Source organism: Erpetoichthys calabaricus, chromosome 18 (genome assembly GCF_900747795.2).
Source record: "Erpetoichthys calabaricus chromosome 18, fErpCal1.3, whole genome shotgun sequence".
Lineage (NCBI taxonomy): Eukaryota > Metazoa > Chordata > Cladistia > Polypteriformes > Polypteridae > Erpetoichthys > Erpetoichthys calabaricus.
This window is the reverse complement of record NC_041411.2, coordinates 30,350,014-30,366,178: the sequence shown is the minus strand read 5'-3', so window position 1 is coordinate 30,366,178 and position 16,165 is coordinate 30,350,014. Positions and strand designations below refer to the sequence as shown.

At 37.5% G+C, this 16,165-nt stretch overlaps 1 protein-coding gene across 4 annotated transcripts in view; it reads left to right on the top strand.

Moving 5' to 3' along the window:
• cacna2d3a (calcium channel, voltage-dependent, alpha 2/delta subunit 3a) overlaps positions 1 to 16,165 on the top strand; it is a 624,026-nt gene that overhangs the window by 551,219 nt on the left and 56,642 nt on the right. For all 4 annotated transcript variants that reach the window (XR_007933861.1, XM_051921047.1, XM_051921048.1 and 1 more), the window contains 4 exons: positions 8,452 to 8,513; positions 13,096 to 13,140; positions 13,269 to 13,331; positions 14,542 to 14,612. Coding sequence is in view for 3 of the 4 variants with exons in the window: in XM_051921047.1 (XP_051777007.1) it covers positions 8,452 to 8,513; positions 13,096 to 13,140; positions 13,269 to 13,331; positions 14,542 to 14,612 (241 nt within the window). In the remaining variant the exon portion in view is untranslated. The remainder of the gene's footprint in view (positions 1 to 8,451; positions 8,514 to 13,095; positions 13,141 to 13,268; positions 13,332 to 14,541; positions 14,613 to 16,165) is intronic.

Sequence of the window (16,165 nt, the reverse complement as noted above, 5' to 3'; positions counted from 1 at the left end):
TGGGGGTTGGTGAAGTAAAACTTTGATCTGAATGGTTCTCCCAGGGATTTTTTTTATCACAGAAAGAGCTGTGACAATTTACAGCTTATATATTAGATAGCTAAAATGGACAATTTTTAGTCTCTTGTTGCTGATTAAACTAAAAGAAAACAGAAAAGCCTTTTTCTTTCGCCCCTCTGGCTGCATTGCCAGAAGCAGAAAAGCTGAAGCCAAATGACAGAGATTATCATAATCTGAAGTCGCCTTCTTGTTCTGCGTGACCTCTTTTTGTTGTTTATTTATTTTTAGACATTTTTAGACATATGAAGGAAGTAAAAATTAACACAATTTACAATAAATAAGCTCCAAATGTCACATGAACAGCTAAAAAAGAGGCACATTATTATGTGTGTAGTTGAGATGTACTATGTGTTTAAAATAGGTAAGCTTTTGCCATATCACATGAACATTATCTTGCATTTTCTAGGAAATATTGCATTACATAGTATAATTTTAGGTAACAACAATCTTAACCCTGTTGATTTTTGGTCATTAACATATAAAATATATAAAGCTGTTGAAGAGCCAACACTTTATTCAAGTCCACATTTCAGGTATATTGTATGTTGCTGACACAAGATAATAAATCAGGATCTGTCTACTTAATGAACTACGCAAAACAAACTTGGAAAAACTGCTACAAAAGGAGGAAAAAAGTTCTGAGTATGCAGTACAGCTGCTGAAATTGGGAGGCAGATGTTGAGATGATTTCAAAGGAAATCCCTCGAGGCTTTCCCCAGGCTTTCTGAGCATCTGCTGAAGCACCTGCTCACATCAGCAGCTCCTCATTACTTAACACAGTAAAGATGGAATGAACATCTGCAGTGGTCATAGTCAAAATTAAACAATTACATTACTCTCCCTCTTGTTTCTAGTGAATCTTCACACAAAAGTGCTTGCACCTATAATCTTACTGATTGTCTCTTTCTCTCTCTCAGGATCATTTAACCAGGATATTGAACCAGTGTGTAGTATTAAAATGACCCTCTTTACATTCTATCTAATGGCACCTTGACTCCGTGAGCAGTGTGGACAGGTGGAAGCACACTCAGAGATATCAAAGAAGTATTGATCAGCCCGTTTAATTCTAACTCAAAAATATTTAATAAACTAGCCATCCCCCGCAGCTCCACCCGCATAGTAGTGAAACAGGGGAAACTTTAAAAATCAATAAACAAACAGGTATTGCTAGCTAAGTGGAGGCAAGGTACGCTCCAAAACGTGGCCAAAGGTAGAGGCTGGTGCATGAATAAGGGAGGACCTGCCCGACTCCCCACCCCTGACGTCATTCTTCCCCCTCCCCTCGGCCCGCAGCCTCTGTCTCAGCTTAGCACAAATATATCGCTCTTGCAAGTGAACATACTTAGCACGATGAGAGAAGTCACAAAAAGCAACCAGAATGTTCAAGCAAATTATAGAAAAAACAATCTAAATCCGTAGTAGTTCTCTCATTCGCTATCTAAGCAGAGTTAAGTTTACACCCTGAGGCAGACGCGTAGCCTGATGAATCTCTCTCGGATTTGTGCAAATAAATTGGTACCGCAAGCGATCTATGATACTTAGCGTGATGAGAGAAGTTGCAAAATGAACTGCAATGTTCAAGCAAATTACAGAAAAACACCCGATCTAAAGCTGTTAAGTAGTTCTCTCATGATAAGCGGACAGACAGACAGACACTGGATTTTATATATATATATAATATATATGTGCATTGCAAGCAAAACATTATTTATGTTTGTTCTATTGTACCATCAATTACAAGTCTGCCTTCATTTTCTTTTTTTGTTTTTTTAATTCTTATCTGTTCAGATCTGGATAACATAAAGGTCTGTTTCACACATGCTGTGAGAAACTGAAATGGCTGTAGTTTGAAGCTGGCTATAGTTCCAGTATATTCACTTTTGTGTTGAAAAAAATATGACTGAGTTTTTAGTTGTGTTATTCCCTTTAATGATTAACTAGAAGCCATTATCTAATAGAGTTCGAAGGCAATGCTTTACTGCTGTCATTTTTCCTGGGTTAAAGTTTCAGTCTTACTGGCCTTGTTGCTTGAATGCCGTCTCTGTTCTCTGATGACAACTCAGTCTATTGATGCTGCACCTGTCCAGCCTGTGTCCTGTGGCTTTTCTAAATCTGGAAACCACAAACTTCTGGTATGGAACTCCAAGGGCCAAAAGCAAATGCCAGAGATAGCAGCCTTTCAGCATAATTCTCTTTGCTAAACTCATTTACTGGTGAAAAAAATTAAGAATATTTTTCTCTGCTTTGCACATTGGTTGCTTTTCTAACTTTTTTTTTTCTATACCCAGTTACTTTGTTCGAGATTTAACTTTCTGTCTCAATATGACAGTACAGAGCACTGATGTTGCCAAATATTACCTGAAACATACCTGAGTTGAGCTACTTGAAACATAATAAGTGGAAAGAAATCCTAAACAAAATACTGGAAATATAGTGTATAGTTAAATTTGTATTCGGCAGTCTCTAAATAATTATAAAATCAACATCAAGTGGTAGAGTATACATCCATATACTGTATATTCACTCAGTTATATATATATGACTCAGACTCCAAATACATTTAGACATAGTAGAGGGTAGCAGATGGTTACTTTTCCACAAATATTGGAGCATAATTTCTTTTTTCAGTATTGTTGTATTTGTAAAGTATACTGTAAGTGCACTACCAATACAATTTAAATAAAGTGTTTCATGTTAATTCAACCATTGGTATAAGAATGGCATTTTACTGGATCAAGACAACATTAGCAGATAAAGGCTAGAAGCCCGAGGAAACTGGAGAAACATGAATGCCAAATGAAAGCTACACCACATTTCTTTCTGGTGAAGTCACAAAAAGTAAGGAAATCCAGGAAGAAAAAAGGGCTTTAAAAAGCACAAAATAGTTACATAATTATTTAGTACAAGTAACGGCGCACTGCACGATAACATGCAGTGAATACACTTGACTTGAGCATTCCTACTTTTCATCCTCTTTCTCTGTACGTTTAGCATTCGTTTGCTCAGAGGTTGATGCGCTTGCTGCTTCCTGAGCAGCTCTTCTTTACTCCACCCTAGCGGCCCGCTTCTTCTCTTCTTTCGTCGTCATCTTTTCGCGTTAAAACTGATTAAGGCAGTCTTTGTGTTGCAATTACATAGTACATTTTCTTTAATTTTTCACTTAAGCTGCCACTTAAGTTTTCAATCTGCCTCAAGAATGATTTAAGATATGAAGATGTAGGGGAAGTGATGGCGAAGGTGGCAGGGAATGAGAACGTCACTTGTACGAATGCACCGCACTGCCACCCAGCTGGCCGCTCACAAGAGTTGATTCTACAATAAAATAAAATAAAAAGAGGAATAACCTTGGAGGTCAATCATCACCCCAAAAGCAGATAGTAGACGTCACGTAGTATATGTGTACCAAATTTCAGGTCAATGGTTAAAGCAGTTTACGAGTTACAAGTGCTTTAAAAACCTGGATAGACAAACGGACAGCCATGATAGTGTATTATATATGAAGAAAGGAGAAAGTGAATATAAAACACTATTCAGTTAATGCCACCTTTTGTTTGCAAAGATGATTGGTTTAAAAGTTTGTTTTATTCAAATTCCAAATTTATTATATTTAATGGAGCTCCAGTAGCATATTTTAGTAAAATGTCACTAAATCTGCATATATTGTAGTCTGAATATTTTTTGTTGCTGGTCAAAGCCTCTTCTTTCATATACATTATACAGTATGGTACTGAAACTTGTATTTAAATTTTCATTCTAAAATACATTATCAACTTTTTCTTTAGTGTGTTTATTGCTTCATATTTTTATCATCCTTTGCTCTATCTTTTATCATTACTTACTCTGTGAGACTTGTCAAGGGTAAATGGTGCTCAAACCTCGATTAAAGGTGAGGACTACTGTATTCTGTGCTGATAAAAAGCACCAATGTTTGAATGAGAGTCTTTCGAGATTTGTCCAAACCACAACAGATGGATCCTGCAGAGAATTCAGAGCTGCGCTCTGCCCTTGCCTTTCAAAGCTCAGTGATTTGATTCAGAGACAGTAGCTAGGAAGTACTGAGTTCAAAGTTATACCATGTAAAATTTTGTTATCTTTGTCTCCCCTGCCTCTTTTCAACAAATGTATTTAACTTGACCTAAAATTTCCTTACTTAATAATGTTAAAGTGATGCAGCAGCTTACAATAGATGCTTTTATTTATATTTATTTATTTAATCTGCGTCAGATTATCTGTTAAATGCTTTCACCTCTTTTTGTGGAGAAGACAAAGATGCCTGTATAATTTGCTTTTGAGCTGCCTTATCATGTAAAACGTCCTTTCAGTCTAAATTGCATGTTCTATGTGAATATCTTTTTAAATTTCTTGATGCATTTTATGCTTGCTTGATTTTAACAATAAATGATCTTTATGAGTATTGCATAAAATGTAAAACGTAGGCAGCAGATTGTAATGATTAAAACTGTGCAAATGGTGTAACATTTAGTGCATTTGGGGTCTTAGTGAACTATTTTGAAAACTGAAGAATAAAATTTTTTTTTTTTTTTTTTTTTTTTTACAAATATTCAGTTATTCCATTTTTGTTTGTCAAATATTTTTTCAACAGTGAGTCTTATTCAAAAATAGCGATGATAAGAGAGTTTAATCTATATATATAATTCACTAAGACGCACGCAAGACATGGTAAGCAAGACGCACGCAAGACAGAGCCACGTCCGCCAACTCACAAAGCCCCGCCCACCAACAATTCACACAAGATAGAGACCAGACCATGGCACGCAAGATGTACGCAAGACAGAGCCACGTACGCCAACTCACAGAGCCCCGCCCACCAACTCTAACCCTCCTCCCGAGTCCCCCTCGCTCTCGAGGCACGCAGCACCTCAACAAACACTGCCTCAGTTGCTTTCGTCTCTGCTACAGTCCACATGACTTTTCATTGTTCTTTTTGGTTCCGGCTGCATTTCTATATATAATCCACCAAGTCGCCTGACCATGGGATACGCACGCACGCACACAAGACAGAGCCCCGCCTGCCAACTCTAACTCTCCTCCCGCGTCATGGGATACGCATGACAGAGCCTCATGTGCCAGCACACCACACCTCACCAAACACCGCCTCAGTCGCTTTCATCTCTGCTACAGTCCACATGCACCTCTGAGCCACGTTGACTTGTCATTGTTCTTTTCAGTTCCGGCTGCTTTTCTATAGGTAATCCACCAAGTCGCCCGACCATGGGATACGCGCGCACGCAAGACAGAGCCCCACCCGCCAACTCTAACCCTCCTCCTGTGTCATGGGGTACGCATGACAGAACCCCGCCCGCCAACTCTAGCACTTACTGTCGGCGGTTGCATTAACAAAGCAACCTTTGTGGTGTGTACTTACACTGACGACAAATATGACAGCTTTTCCTCACGAATAAGATTTCGCAAGACGGGAAAAACGGAACACCTGCAACATTACCTTCATTGTTTTCCTTTTATTTCTGATCCCGTTCAACAACTATGTGGCGACATCGACTTCTCAACTTTGACACCGGAACAACTCAGTACGCAAGCTATATTAAGCGTCACCAACGAAGACTCACTACACCTTAATGAACAGGTACTGAAACTTATCCCTGCCAAGGAAGTAACTTTCAGCAGCGTTGACTCCATCATCACAGACGATCCCGCACATCAACTTTCATTCCCCGAAGAATTTCTTAGCAGTCTTACTCCCACTGGCATGCCTCCGCATAAACTCAAACTTAAAATTGGTTCAGTCGTCATGCTTCTCAGAAACCTCATGCCAGCAAGAAGTCTCTGTGATGGCACTAGACTGACTGTTACCAGCATTCACTGCAATGTACTGGAGTGTAAAACAATCGCAGCTGCTACCTCACAAACTGTCCTTATTCCCCGGATTTCCCTGACCCCATCAGATTCAAATTTGCCTTTTACTTTTACATGAAGACAATTTCCTGTTAGATTGGCCTTTGCAATGACAATTAATAAGGCGCAGGGACGAACTTTCAAAAAGATATGCCTGTATCTGCCAAAACCAGTTTTCAGTCATGGACAATTTTATGTTGCTCTGTCCAGAGTTCCATCTTTTCATTCACTCACAGTCGTATCTTCAAACCCACCTCATTTGGACAACTGTGTCTTTCAGGAAGTGTTCACCCATCAATAAATATGTGGCATATGCTACGCCGCGGGTTGACTAGTTAAATATATTGGTAGAGTACATAAAATACTGTAAATGTTTTAAATATCCCTTGACAATATCATGTAGTTAAAAATCGGGAGTGGTCACCACTAGACTTTCTCGTATACTCAAATATGGGGATGGATGTTTGAGGAGTAAACCGCAAAACTGATTATATTTTTATATTATGTACATTAAAGAACCATCAACAACAAATCAAAGCAAATTAATAATATATTGAACAATTATTATAAAAGTAAAGTTGGATAAATCGGACTCTGCAGCTGCATGAATAAAAAATGACCACTTCTGGTTAGCGGAAGAAATCTACGTTTTGTACCTAATACGCGTATGCAAAATTTGGTTGACCTAACTGAATGCGTACTCAAATTATCATGTTTACATTCAGACACACACACACAGATATAATTTCAAAAATGGTATTTTCGTACTCAGGGAGGTCTAAAACGTCAAGATCCATCAAAATCTCAAAATGGAATTTTTGGAGGATTACAATATTTTCCCAATACTTTGTATACGAGAAAGTCAGAGACGTCTAAAATGTTACGATGCTAAGATTTGTATTGGGTGTGACAAGGATGGACAGGATTAGGAACAAGTACATTAGAGGGTCTGCTCAGGTTGGACGGTTTGGAGACAAAGTCAGAGAAGCAAGATTGTGTTGGTTTGAACATGTGCAGAGGAGAAAAGCTGAGTATATTGGGAGAAGGATGTTAAAGATAGGGCTGCCAGGCAAGAGGAAAAGAGGAAGGCCTAAGAGAAGGGTTATATATGTGGTGAGAGAGGACATGCAGGTGATGGGTGTGACAGAGCGAGATTCAGAGGACAGGAAGATATGGAACAAGATGATCTGCTGTGGCAACCCCTAACTGGAGCAGCTGAAAGAAGAAGAAGAAGTACCACCACCATGTGCTATCAATATCTGATCATGCTTCATACATTGGCAGTGTTTCAGTCAAATCTGATTGACATTTTATGTGATCTCTAAGTAATATATATGGTATTTTACATAAGTGGCTATGTGTATCCATTAAGTCTTTTAGAGACTTTGAAAAGAATTCTCTTTCTTTCAAATGGGTCAATGCCCAAGAATTTGACTGGCTGTTATTCTTGGACCTTGAAATCTCTTGCAATCGCCGGGTGATGGATCGTGTTGACATTGAAGCTGTTTGCTTTCACTTGCATCTGTGAAACAGTTGCAGAGGTTTGTAGGAATTGCCAACAAATACTGCTGATTCAAAATTAACTTTTATTTTCCATTTTTGCTCATATAAATCCACACATGACTAAAAAGTAAGACATTTCTCTAGATACACAAGGCTGAAGTGGCGTTTTTCTGTTTAAAGATAAAGTCAAATTTATACCTATTTTCTGATATTGACTCTAGTCTACAGTTTGAAAAAGCAGTGAACACATTAGATGTCAGATGGTGTCCTTTCTTAGATACATTTGAGCATTAGTGTTTACATTGCAGCTATTTCTAAATTAACTGATCTATTTTATAACCATATACCTGAGGTGAGCTAATGATCGCCGATGGTTGACTTGCAAAAGCCTATGTTTGATCATTTATCAAAGATCCTGTAGTCTCTTAATGGCACAAGTGTGTGATAGCCATATAGCACTATTCAAACATTAGTAAATTATGGAAAAAAAAACATTATTTCCAATTTAATTTTCTTTTGAAAAGAATAATCATCAGGGCTTTCAAGTAGGATTTCATTATATGTTCTGGAAAAGTTTTGTAAATCTATAAACACATGTTGGTAGTGCATAAACAAAATATGAGGAGTACTCTCCAATGGTGTTGCTGGCCATGGATTCATTCTAGCAGCGCATCCTTACACTTCTACAATGATTTATCATGCTCTTGATGTTTACTTGCATTGTGCCAATATCCAAATTCTTCTTTTGTAACAATCCATTATTCATCCACATACCTGCATACATTTGAAAAAATACTAAAAAAAACTTCCCCAGCAGTGGGTTGCAAATCATATATTTTAATGCTTGCTTTAAGATGACCTAAAAGAAAAAAATTAAGAAACTTGCAGTGTGGCTGCTGCTGTTTTTTTCAATAAAATGTTTTTTCCTCCTAACCATGACAAAATGAGAATCATTTATTATTTATTTTTGCAGTTTATACTTACTACATATTACTTGTCTTTAATTTTTAAAAGCTGTAGGTATACAGATGAAACTGGAATTCTTCCAAAGGAAATTTTGGACTGCCAGCAGACAGGTCAGTTTAAACACTTTGGGTTATGTTTGAACCTAACATATTACTAAACCATTACCTTGTGCAATTTGTTAGCGTTCTACATAAAGAGTTTGCCTGCAGACTTCAATATAATCCACCAAAAGACTGCCATTATCAATCAGATGTATCTCAGACCTTTTTATGTTATTTTTAATTCTCTTCATGCCATTTGCATCTGGGCTGTTCTGGTGAGAAATCTGAGTTGAGTTATAGATATGGTGACACACCAGGGGAAGAGACATGGACCTATATTTGATTATGTAAGAATGCAGCTCTTTGATTATGATGTTCTCCAGCAGTTCCACAGCCCCTCCACCTTGCTCAGTGCAAAGGGTGGATCTACTGTGAAACTAAGGAAGCTTAACATTCAGGTCCCCTAATCCCAGTGGAGCCCTAAAAGTCACTTTAATCCACATTGCTTAAAACTTTAGGGTGTTTACTGTATGAGAAGGGGTTTAAAAAATAATAGTATAGTATAATTCAAGGTAATATCGTAAAATAAAAAAATAAGATGGTTAATTAAAAAAAAAACTTTTTGGTGATCTGTCATCAAGCAACCCTATTGAAGAAGATAACAGTGGTTACCCAGACCTTGTTGCCAGTTCTGAAGGGACTTCAAGGACCAATAAAAGCTACGTAGGTCCGCTACTGCTCAGTGATGGAATTTGTACTCTTTTCCTTCTGTGTTTTCCACAGATAATGCAGTGATTCTTGTGCAAAAACTCTTTCTAGCAAGGAAATGCTGAGTTTATTGCCAGCTGATGCAATTCTAGCCTTCATCTCTGGTGTAAGGGTTTTTGTTTTATTTTACTTTAACACACACTACTATAAGAAAACAAACTCCATCATAAATGCAGTCAATGGCAACATATCAAAGAAAGAGTTAAGATTTATTAACTACAGTCAACACTTGAAACCCCACACTTGCCCTGTGTAGAAAGTCATTTGACCCCAACAAGCCCTTTATAGTCTCTCATATTTATTCAAACATCAAAGGTTAAAGAGAAGAGAGAATAGGAGCCCATCAAATTTATTTTACAATAATATCAATAACATTGATAAAGTCTTGCCAAATTCCAAAAGCATTCTGCTCTGTTCCCATGCAAAAAATGCATTTTCCTAGTTTAATATATTATAGTGTTGTTTTTCCACATAGTTGAGGCAATAGCCTAACAATTCTTGTAGTCACGCAAATTCAGCCAGCACCCTAACCATGTAGCAGATCACCAGATAGTGTATATCACTAGATAGTCTAATCTCAGGCAGTGTTAATCCAAACTGCCACAAAAAGATTAGGAGTAATTGTAAATCTAACACTATTTGACATGCAAGCAAAAATGGTCTTAGTTTAGAACTTTCCCAAAATGCTCCGGCAAGGCCAGACATACATGGGCATCATTCGCAGTGATAGTCCAGTTCCTCAGGTACTTTGGACAACTTCAATCTAGAAGGATGTGTACAATGTACAATTTAAAGATGTGGTACACCAAGTGCAAAGGTTTTTTTTTATTAATCCTGTCAAATCATTTGTTTCAGTTAACTCAAAACTTTATGAAGCTCAAGTAGATTTTATTGAATGTAATTGTTTAAGAATCATGAATCTTAGCTGAATCATAAAGAAAGAGAAATTGTGTTTTGTTTTCTCAGGGACAGGACTGGAAATACTTCCATGAATTAGGTAGTGTCTGAAGTTTAATATATACCATATTTCTTTCAGCAATCCCCATCATGAGCCTTTAGCCCAGAAATACCACAATATTAGCCCAAACCATAATTTTCTTTTGACTTTGATTATCGCCCTTGGTGTCTAACCACTGTACAGTTAACAGCAGTTTTTGCAGGATTCTGTTCACATTCACAGCAGAGTTGCAGTCTCCCATTTGAAGGTGCACAGGATTCTTTAAAATTGCAGTAGTATATTTTATTTTGAACACAGAAACAAAATTCAGACTCACACCATGAAAATGTCTTTGTCATTCCATTAAAAGGATGGCCCTTTGTTTAAATGGTACAAATATTTCATGACATGACAAGAACTTAAGCTACAAAATAGTCGCAGTCAATTTATATTAAAAACATAATGGCAACTGTTTACCTTCATCAGACCACCACAAGCACCCCGACCTTGTTTCTACTGGCACAATGAAAAATTGTGGCACTTACTGTTTTAAAGTATACGCACTAACATCTAAAAATTACAAAATTAAATTGGGTCAGTAACTTGGATTTGCTCTCAGTATATATATATATATATATACTAGCTGTGTAAGCCGAGCTGTAAAAAGCCCGGGCTCCTAGAAACCATGGATTCTAGCACTTCAATCAATCAATGGCATCGTTTGTGCATTACCAGCAAAAAAAGTGGTTCTGTTTCCTCGGTGATTTTGTTTTGCCGACGTGCTCACCTCCATTGTGTATTAGTGGCTAAGCAAGTTTCTTTCTTATTGGAGGTTTCGTTTTGCCGATGTGCTCACCTCACTTGTGTACTACCGGCTAAGCGAGTTTCTCTTTTCTCGGTGGTTTCGCTTTCTTTGAGCTTCATGCTGTAGCCTTGCACTTAACTTGAGCATTCCTAGTTTTCATCCTCTTTCTCTGTACGTTTATCATTCGTTTGCTCAGAAGTTGATACGCTTGTTGCTTCCTGAGCAGCTCTTCTTTTTTCCACACTAATGGCCTGCTTCTTCTCTTCTTTCGTCTGCATCTTTTTGTGTTAAAACTGATTAAGTCAGTGTTTGTGTTGCAGTTACTTTGAACGTTTTGCTTAATTTTTCACTTAAGCTGGCACTTCAGTCTTCAATCTGCCGCAAGAATGATTTAAGATATGAAGAGGTAGAGGAAGTGACGGCGAAGGTGGTAGGGAATGAGAACGGCACTCGTACACATGCACCGCACGGTCGTCCTGCTGGTCGCTGCCAAGAGTTGATTCTACAATAAAATAAAATAAAAAGAGGAATAACCTTGGAGGTCAATCATCACCCCAAAAGCAGACAGTAGATGTCACTTAGTATATGTGTACCAAATTTCAGATCAATAGTTCAAGCGGTTTACGAGTTACAAGTGATTTAAAATCCTGGACAGACAAACGGACAGCCACGGTAGCGTATTATATAAGAAGATGTGTGCATATATGTGGGTATATATATATATATATATATATATATATATATATATATATATATATATATATATATATATATATAGATATATATAGATATATATGTATATATATATAGATATATATATATATATTGTAAAAATAAGCACAGAGACAAGATAAAGGGTTGGGGCTTCCGGCCCCGTATACTGTACAGTATGCAACAAACCAAAACAAATACAGCACTAGCTCAGTATACATCGACATTCGATAACCAACAGGGGAAAACTGGGGAACATTTATAGTGGGGGACCGGAAGCCAATCAGAGGAATGCTGGGTAAGGAGATGAATGGTCTTCTGGGAGACGTGATGTCATCAGAGGGAAGGAGATCGAGGAAGTGTTGTTGTTGTGGGAGTATTAGGGTGTCGGCGTTTCCTTCTTTCTGGGAAGAAAAGGAGAGAGAAGTTAGATACCCGCCATTCCCTTTTTGCACCGGGTTTTCGCGCTCGCTATTGAGTCCTTCCGCGGCTCCCTAAGCGCTCGTGCGTGACAATATATATATATAGATATACTGTATGTATATATGTACAGTATATGTATGTCTTTTTCTAATTTTCATATTGGAAAACTATGCTGATCGATTTCAAGTAAAAGACCAGAAAAAAATTGTTATTGTCTTCTATCGGGGAGGAAGTGTGTTATTCAGTTCCCCACATACTGTATGTTTACATTTTACAACTTCATAAACAAAGTTTTGTGCTGCTGCTTTTGTTTTCAATTGATTAATTATTTTTAATTTATAAATTGTAAAGTTCAGCAAAATATATGCTGTTGGATTCAAACATACACTTGTTAGAACAATTTTTTAATGCTCAAAGTTACAGTACATTGATAGTATAACAGGAAAAACATAACTGCGTGGAAAAAAGGATAAGATTATTTAAAGTGCAGTACACTGAAACGGGCTACAAATAAGAACACCGTGTCACATTGTATGCATAAAGTAAGTTGAAAGCAACCACCACAAGGGCAAATTGCACCACTGGAATCTTTGAGGTGCTGAAAATTCCTCTAATTCATTGATTGCCATGTTCTATATGACTTACACCTTCTCTCTGGCTTGTCTGAGGTATTTATCTATTTTTAACACTGAAGGATAATTAATAAAATTCATGACAGATGAATCAAGGCTGCATTGCTCCACATGGTTCACTCCATCACACAGTGAGGTATAAAATTGTGTCTTACGATAATATACAATGCTGCATATCACCAGTCAAAAAGCTGATGTTTCTTGAGGTAATTATAGCCAGACAGACATGTTAAAGGAAGTTAATGTCTATTTAGAAATGGGCAAATTTTCTCAGGAAACAGAATAAGTGGACTGAGTCAAGCATCATAACAATGCTTCATACAATCCCACAAAGACAATGCTGATTGTGCTTTTATTTTAATTGTTGCATTCTAGTGTGCTGCACTCGATGGGAGGTGTTCAATAAGCTGTGATGATGAGGTAAGTGCACCATCTGGCACTGGTACTGCTCCAGTTACTGTATAAAGCCATTCGCCTCATATTGGTGTATAAACTATTATGCTTAGTGTGTTTTTCTATAAAGTCATTTTGTGATGTTTTAAATCTAGAATATCAACTGTTACCTTATAGACAACAATGGGTTCATTCTTGTTTCAGAAGACTACTCCCAGGTAAGGTGAAACTTGCCTCCAATATGACAGATGGATCATTTGAGAAAATCTCTTTTTGCTTGCAGTAAGCATTGCAAGGTTTTGCATGAACAAGATCAGTTTTTTTATTGTTAACTTGATCTGAAACCCTTCTCTATGCATATCTCCAGTAACAGACTACTGCATGCGAAGACAAAAAAAGATTGAAACAAATTAGTGAAGCTACCTCCAGAGTAAAAACATGCAAGTCTCCTGGTATCATTGAAAGAAAATGCAGGAAATAACTTTATCTCATCTTTATCTAAAATTGAGCAAGACATCATGAAATGTGCTGCCCTAAGCTCCTTTGTTTCTTTATTTTGTTATCACAATGAAAGATTGCGCTACCACTGCACCACTACGGCACCCTGAGTTCAAAAGTTTAAATCTTTAATCAGATTTAATCAGGTCCTCCTAAAAAGTGGCTTTGGGATGACAATCACCATGAAAATGAAAAAAAAGGACATGTTAAAAACTGATAATTGTGGTCTCAAAGTGAAGTAGGATCACATTATTCAGAAGGCACATAATTTGAGGCCCACTGCAATCTCAAGAAGCTGTTCTGAAAGGTGCCATGGACTGAGCAGATGGAGCTCTGGTCTGCTCTTTCCTATCAAAAATGTCGCCTCCATGCAATGCTGTCCTTGGTATTGCTGTACATCGTCCACCTAAGAAATGAATGTAGCAAGGAAGACCAAAGATATCTAAGCCCCTTGACATTCTTTTTCTGTAACTGTATGATATCAGATGTTTGTGTGCTTCTCTGTGAAAACAGTGCTTCATTAAATGGTAGGTATTTAAGCAGCATAAATGGCAATGCAATGCAGAAATAGATGGTATATACCTATAAATAAGTAGATATATTTTTACATTGCTTAGGGCTTACACAGAGCAGGATTACTTTTCAGATCACTGCCCTTCTAGTCCATTTATGCATCCATTTTTCCAGAGTTGCCATTATGTAATCCTGTCCAGTTATTTTTACAGGGACGTACATGTTGTTCTTTTGCACTCATTGTTCCGACTATTCTCTCCTATTAGATTTCTCTTCAGCCGAGCCATCTAAATCATTATCTGTGTAGCTGTCAGATCTGCTCCTGTCAGAGTCAGGGCTTTGTCACTTTTGCTTTGTTGTTCAGTGTTGATGTGCTCGCCTCTAATTTTGTTTAAATCTCTGTGTCTTCCACCCTAGACAGGGACCTTCTTTGGGGAGGTTGAAGGTGCTGTAATGAACAAGTTGCTAATTATGGGCTCCTTTAAAAGGTAAGGGTCAGCGTGGAAGAAATGCATCTCCAAAAGTTAATTAAAATGTGGAGGTTCTTGTAGAGCAGGGGTTCTCAGACTCGGTCCTGGAGTCCCACTGTGGCGGCAGGTTTTTGTTCCAACCAGATTCATAATCCGTGACAACACCTGATAGCACTCATCTCATTTAATTAACTGGTATTTTTTTCTCTTATTCTACATTCAGAAAAGCACAGCAGCATGATTTTTACATTTACAAGACATTTAGAAAGATTTCTGCTTTTGCTATAGAATGAAATGCTTAATTCTTTTTTATCGATTTCATTATATTTGCCCTTTCTCTGTGCAGTTTTCCCCTTTCATTGTATCTTATTAACGACAATTAAAAAACGAGCAGAGCAGACAACACTAAATAATCAAAGGCTGCAACTACTTTAGCATCAGACCCACTAATTAGAAAATAATGGATTAATGAAACAATTATAACACCACGAAATGTAGAATGAAAATCAAGATGAAAATATTGTTAAAACGAAAAAAAATACATTATTCCCTTATAACTGCTTGGTACATTTTATTTTGTTTATGTATTTATTTTTTTTTTAACAGACTTAGTTTTCTAATTTCTATATTGTTTCCAAACTTGGGAAATAACAGTTCACTTAATTAGCCAAGGAGTCCTATTAAAAACAGAAGCAGCCACAGGGGGTCCCCAGGACAGAGTTTGGGAAGCACTGTTGTAGAGTCCCGTTCTTGTTACTATGGGGTAAGTGTATTTTCCTGTCATGGACATTTCTAAACCTACAAATGACATAACAGTCCTGCCCAGGCATGTGTGACCTCTAATGTCCTGCGCTTTGAGGATTAGACAAAAACATGCCTGCTTGCAGCAATGTATTAATAGAGACAGCAAAAGCTAGGATTCTACGCAGGCTCAAGCGGTCAGCCTGCCTGGCATTTTATAGACTTCCTAACATAGCAATTGTGAGATTATTTCTGAACATTAGGCCAGGCCAGTTGTTTGTGTAATTGCTGGTGCAGTAGAGAAGATTTTAAGCACTTAATTTTCTTTTTATATAGTCCCTTTTACTAAATATTTACACAAAGCAGCTACTTTCGCATTGTTTACATTGTGTGGCAGGCAGCCTCTCAAGCGCAGAGCCCCACTTAGAGCACATTTGTCTTTCTTTTGGTGTCATTTAGAAGAATTGTAATTCAGACCAAGATACACGCTTACAGCTTAAGAACATCTGTTGCGCAGCTGGGTGAAAGCAGTGTGTCCAAGGGTCTAGGGGGAAAGCTGACATTAGGAAGTGATGGATAAATTAGATCTGGAGGAAAACATTGATTTTACTTTCTCACATCCTTGATCGCGTTGTGTTGCCAACATGAGTTTGTAACTTTTCAGGACTTTGAGGATTTCATGAATAAATCCGTACTAGTTTATTTTGGTCATGTGTTTTTTTCCAGTCATAGCCCTCGAGATCTTGCTTGCACTTGAGTTCCCAGAATTCCTGACATTTCTGTGTTGCACCTTGCGATACCTCCTTGGTGGTACTCAGAGACTTGTTTCA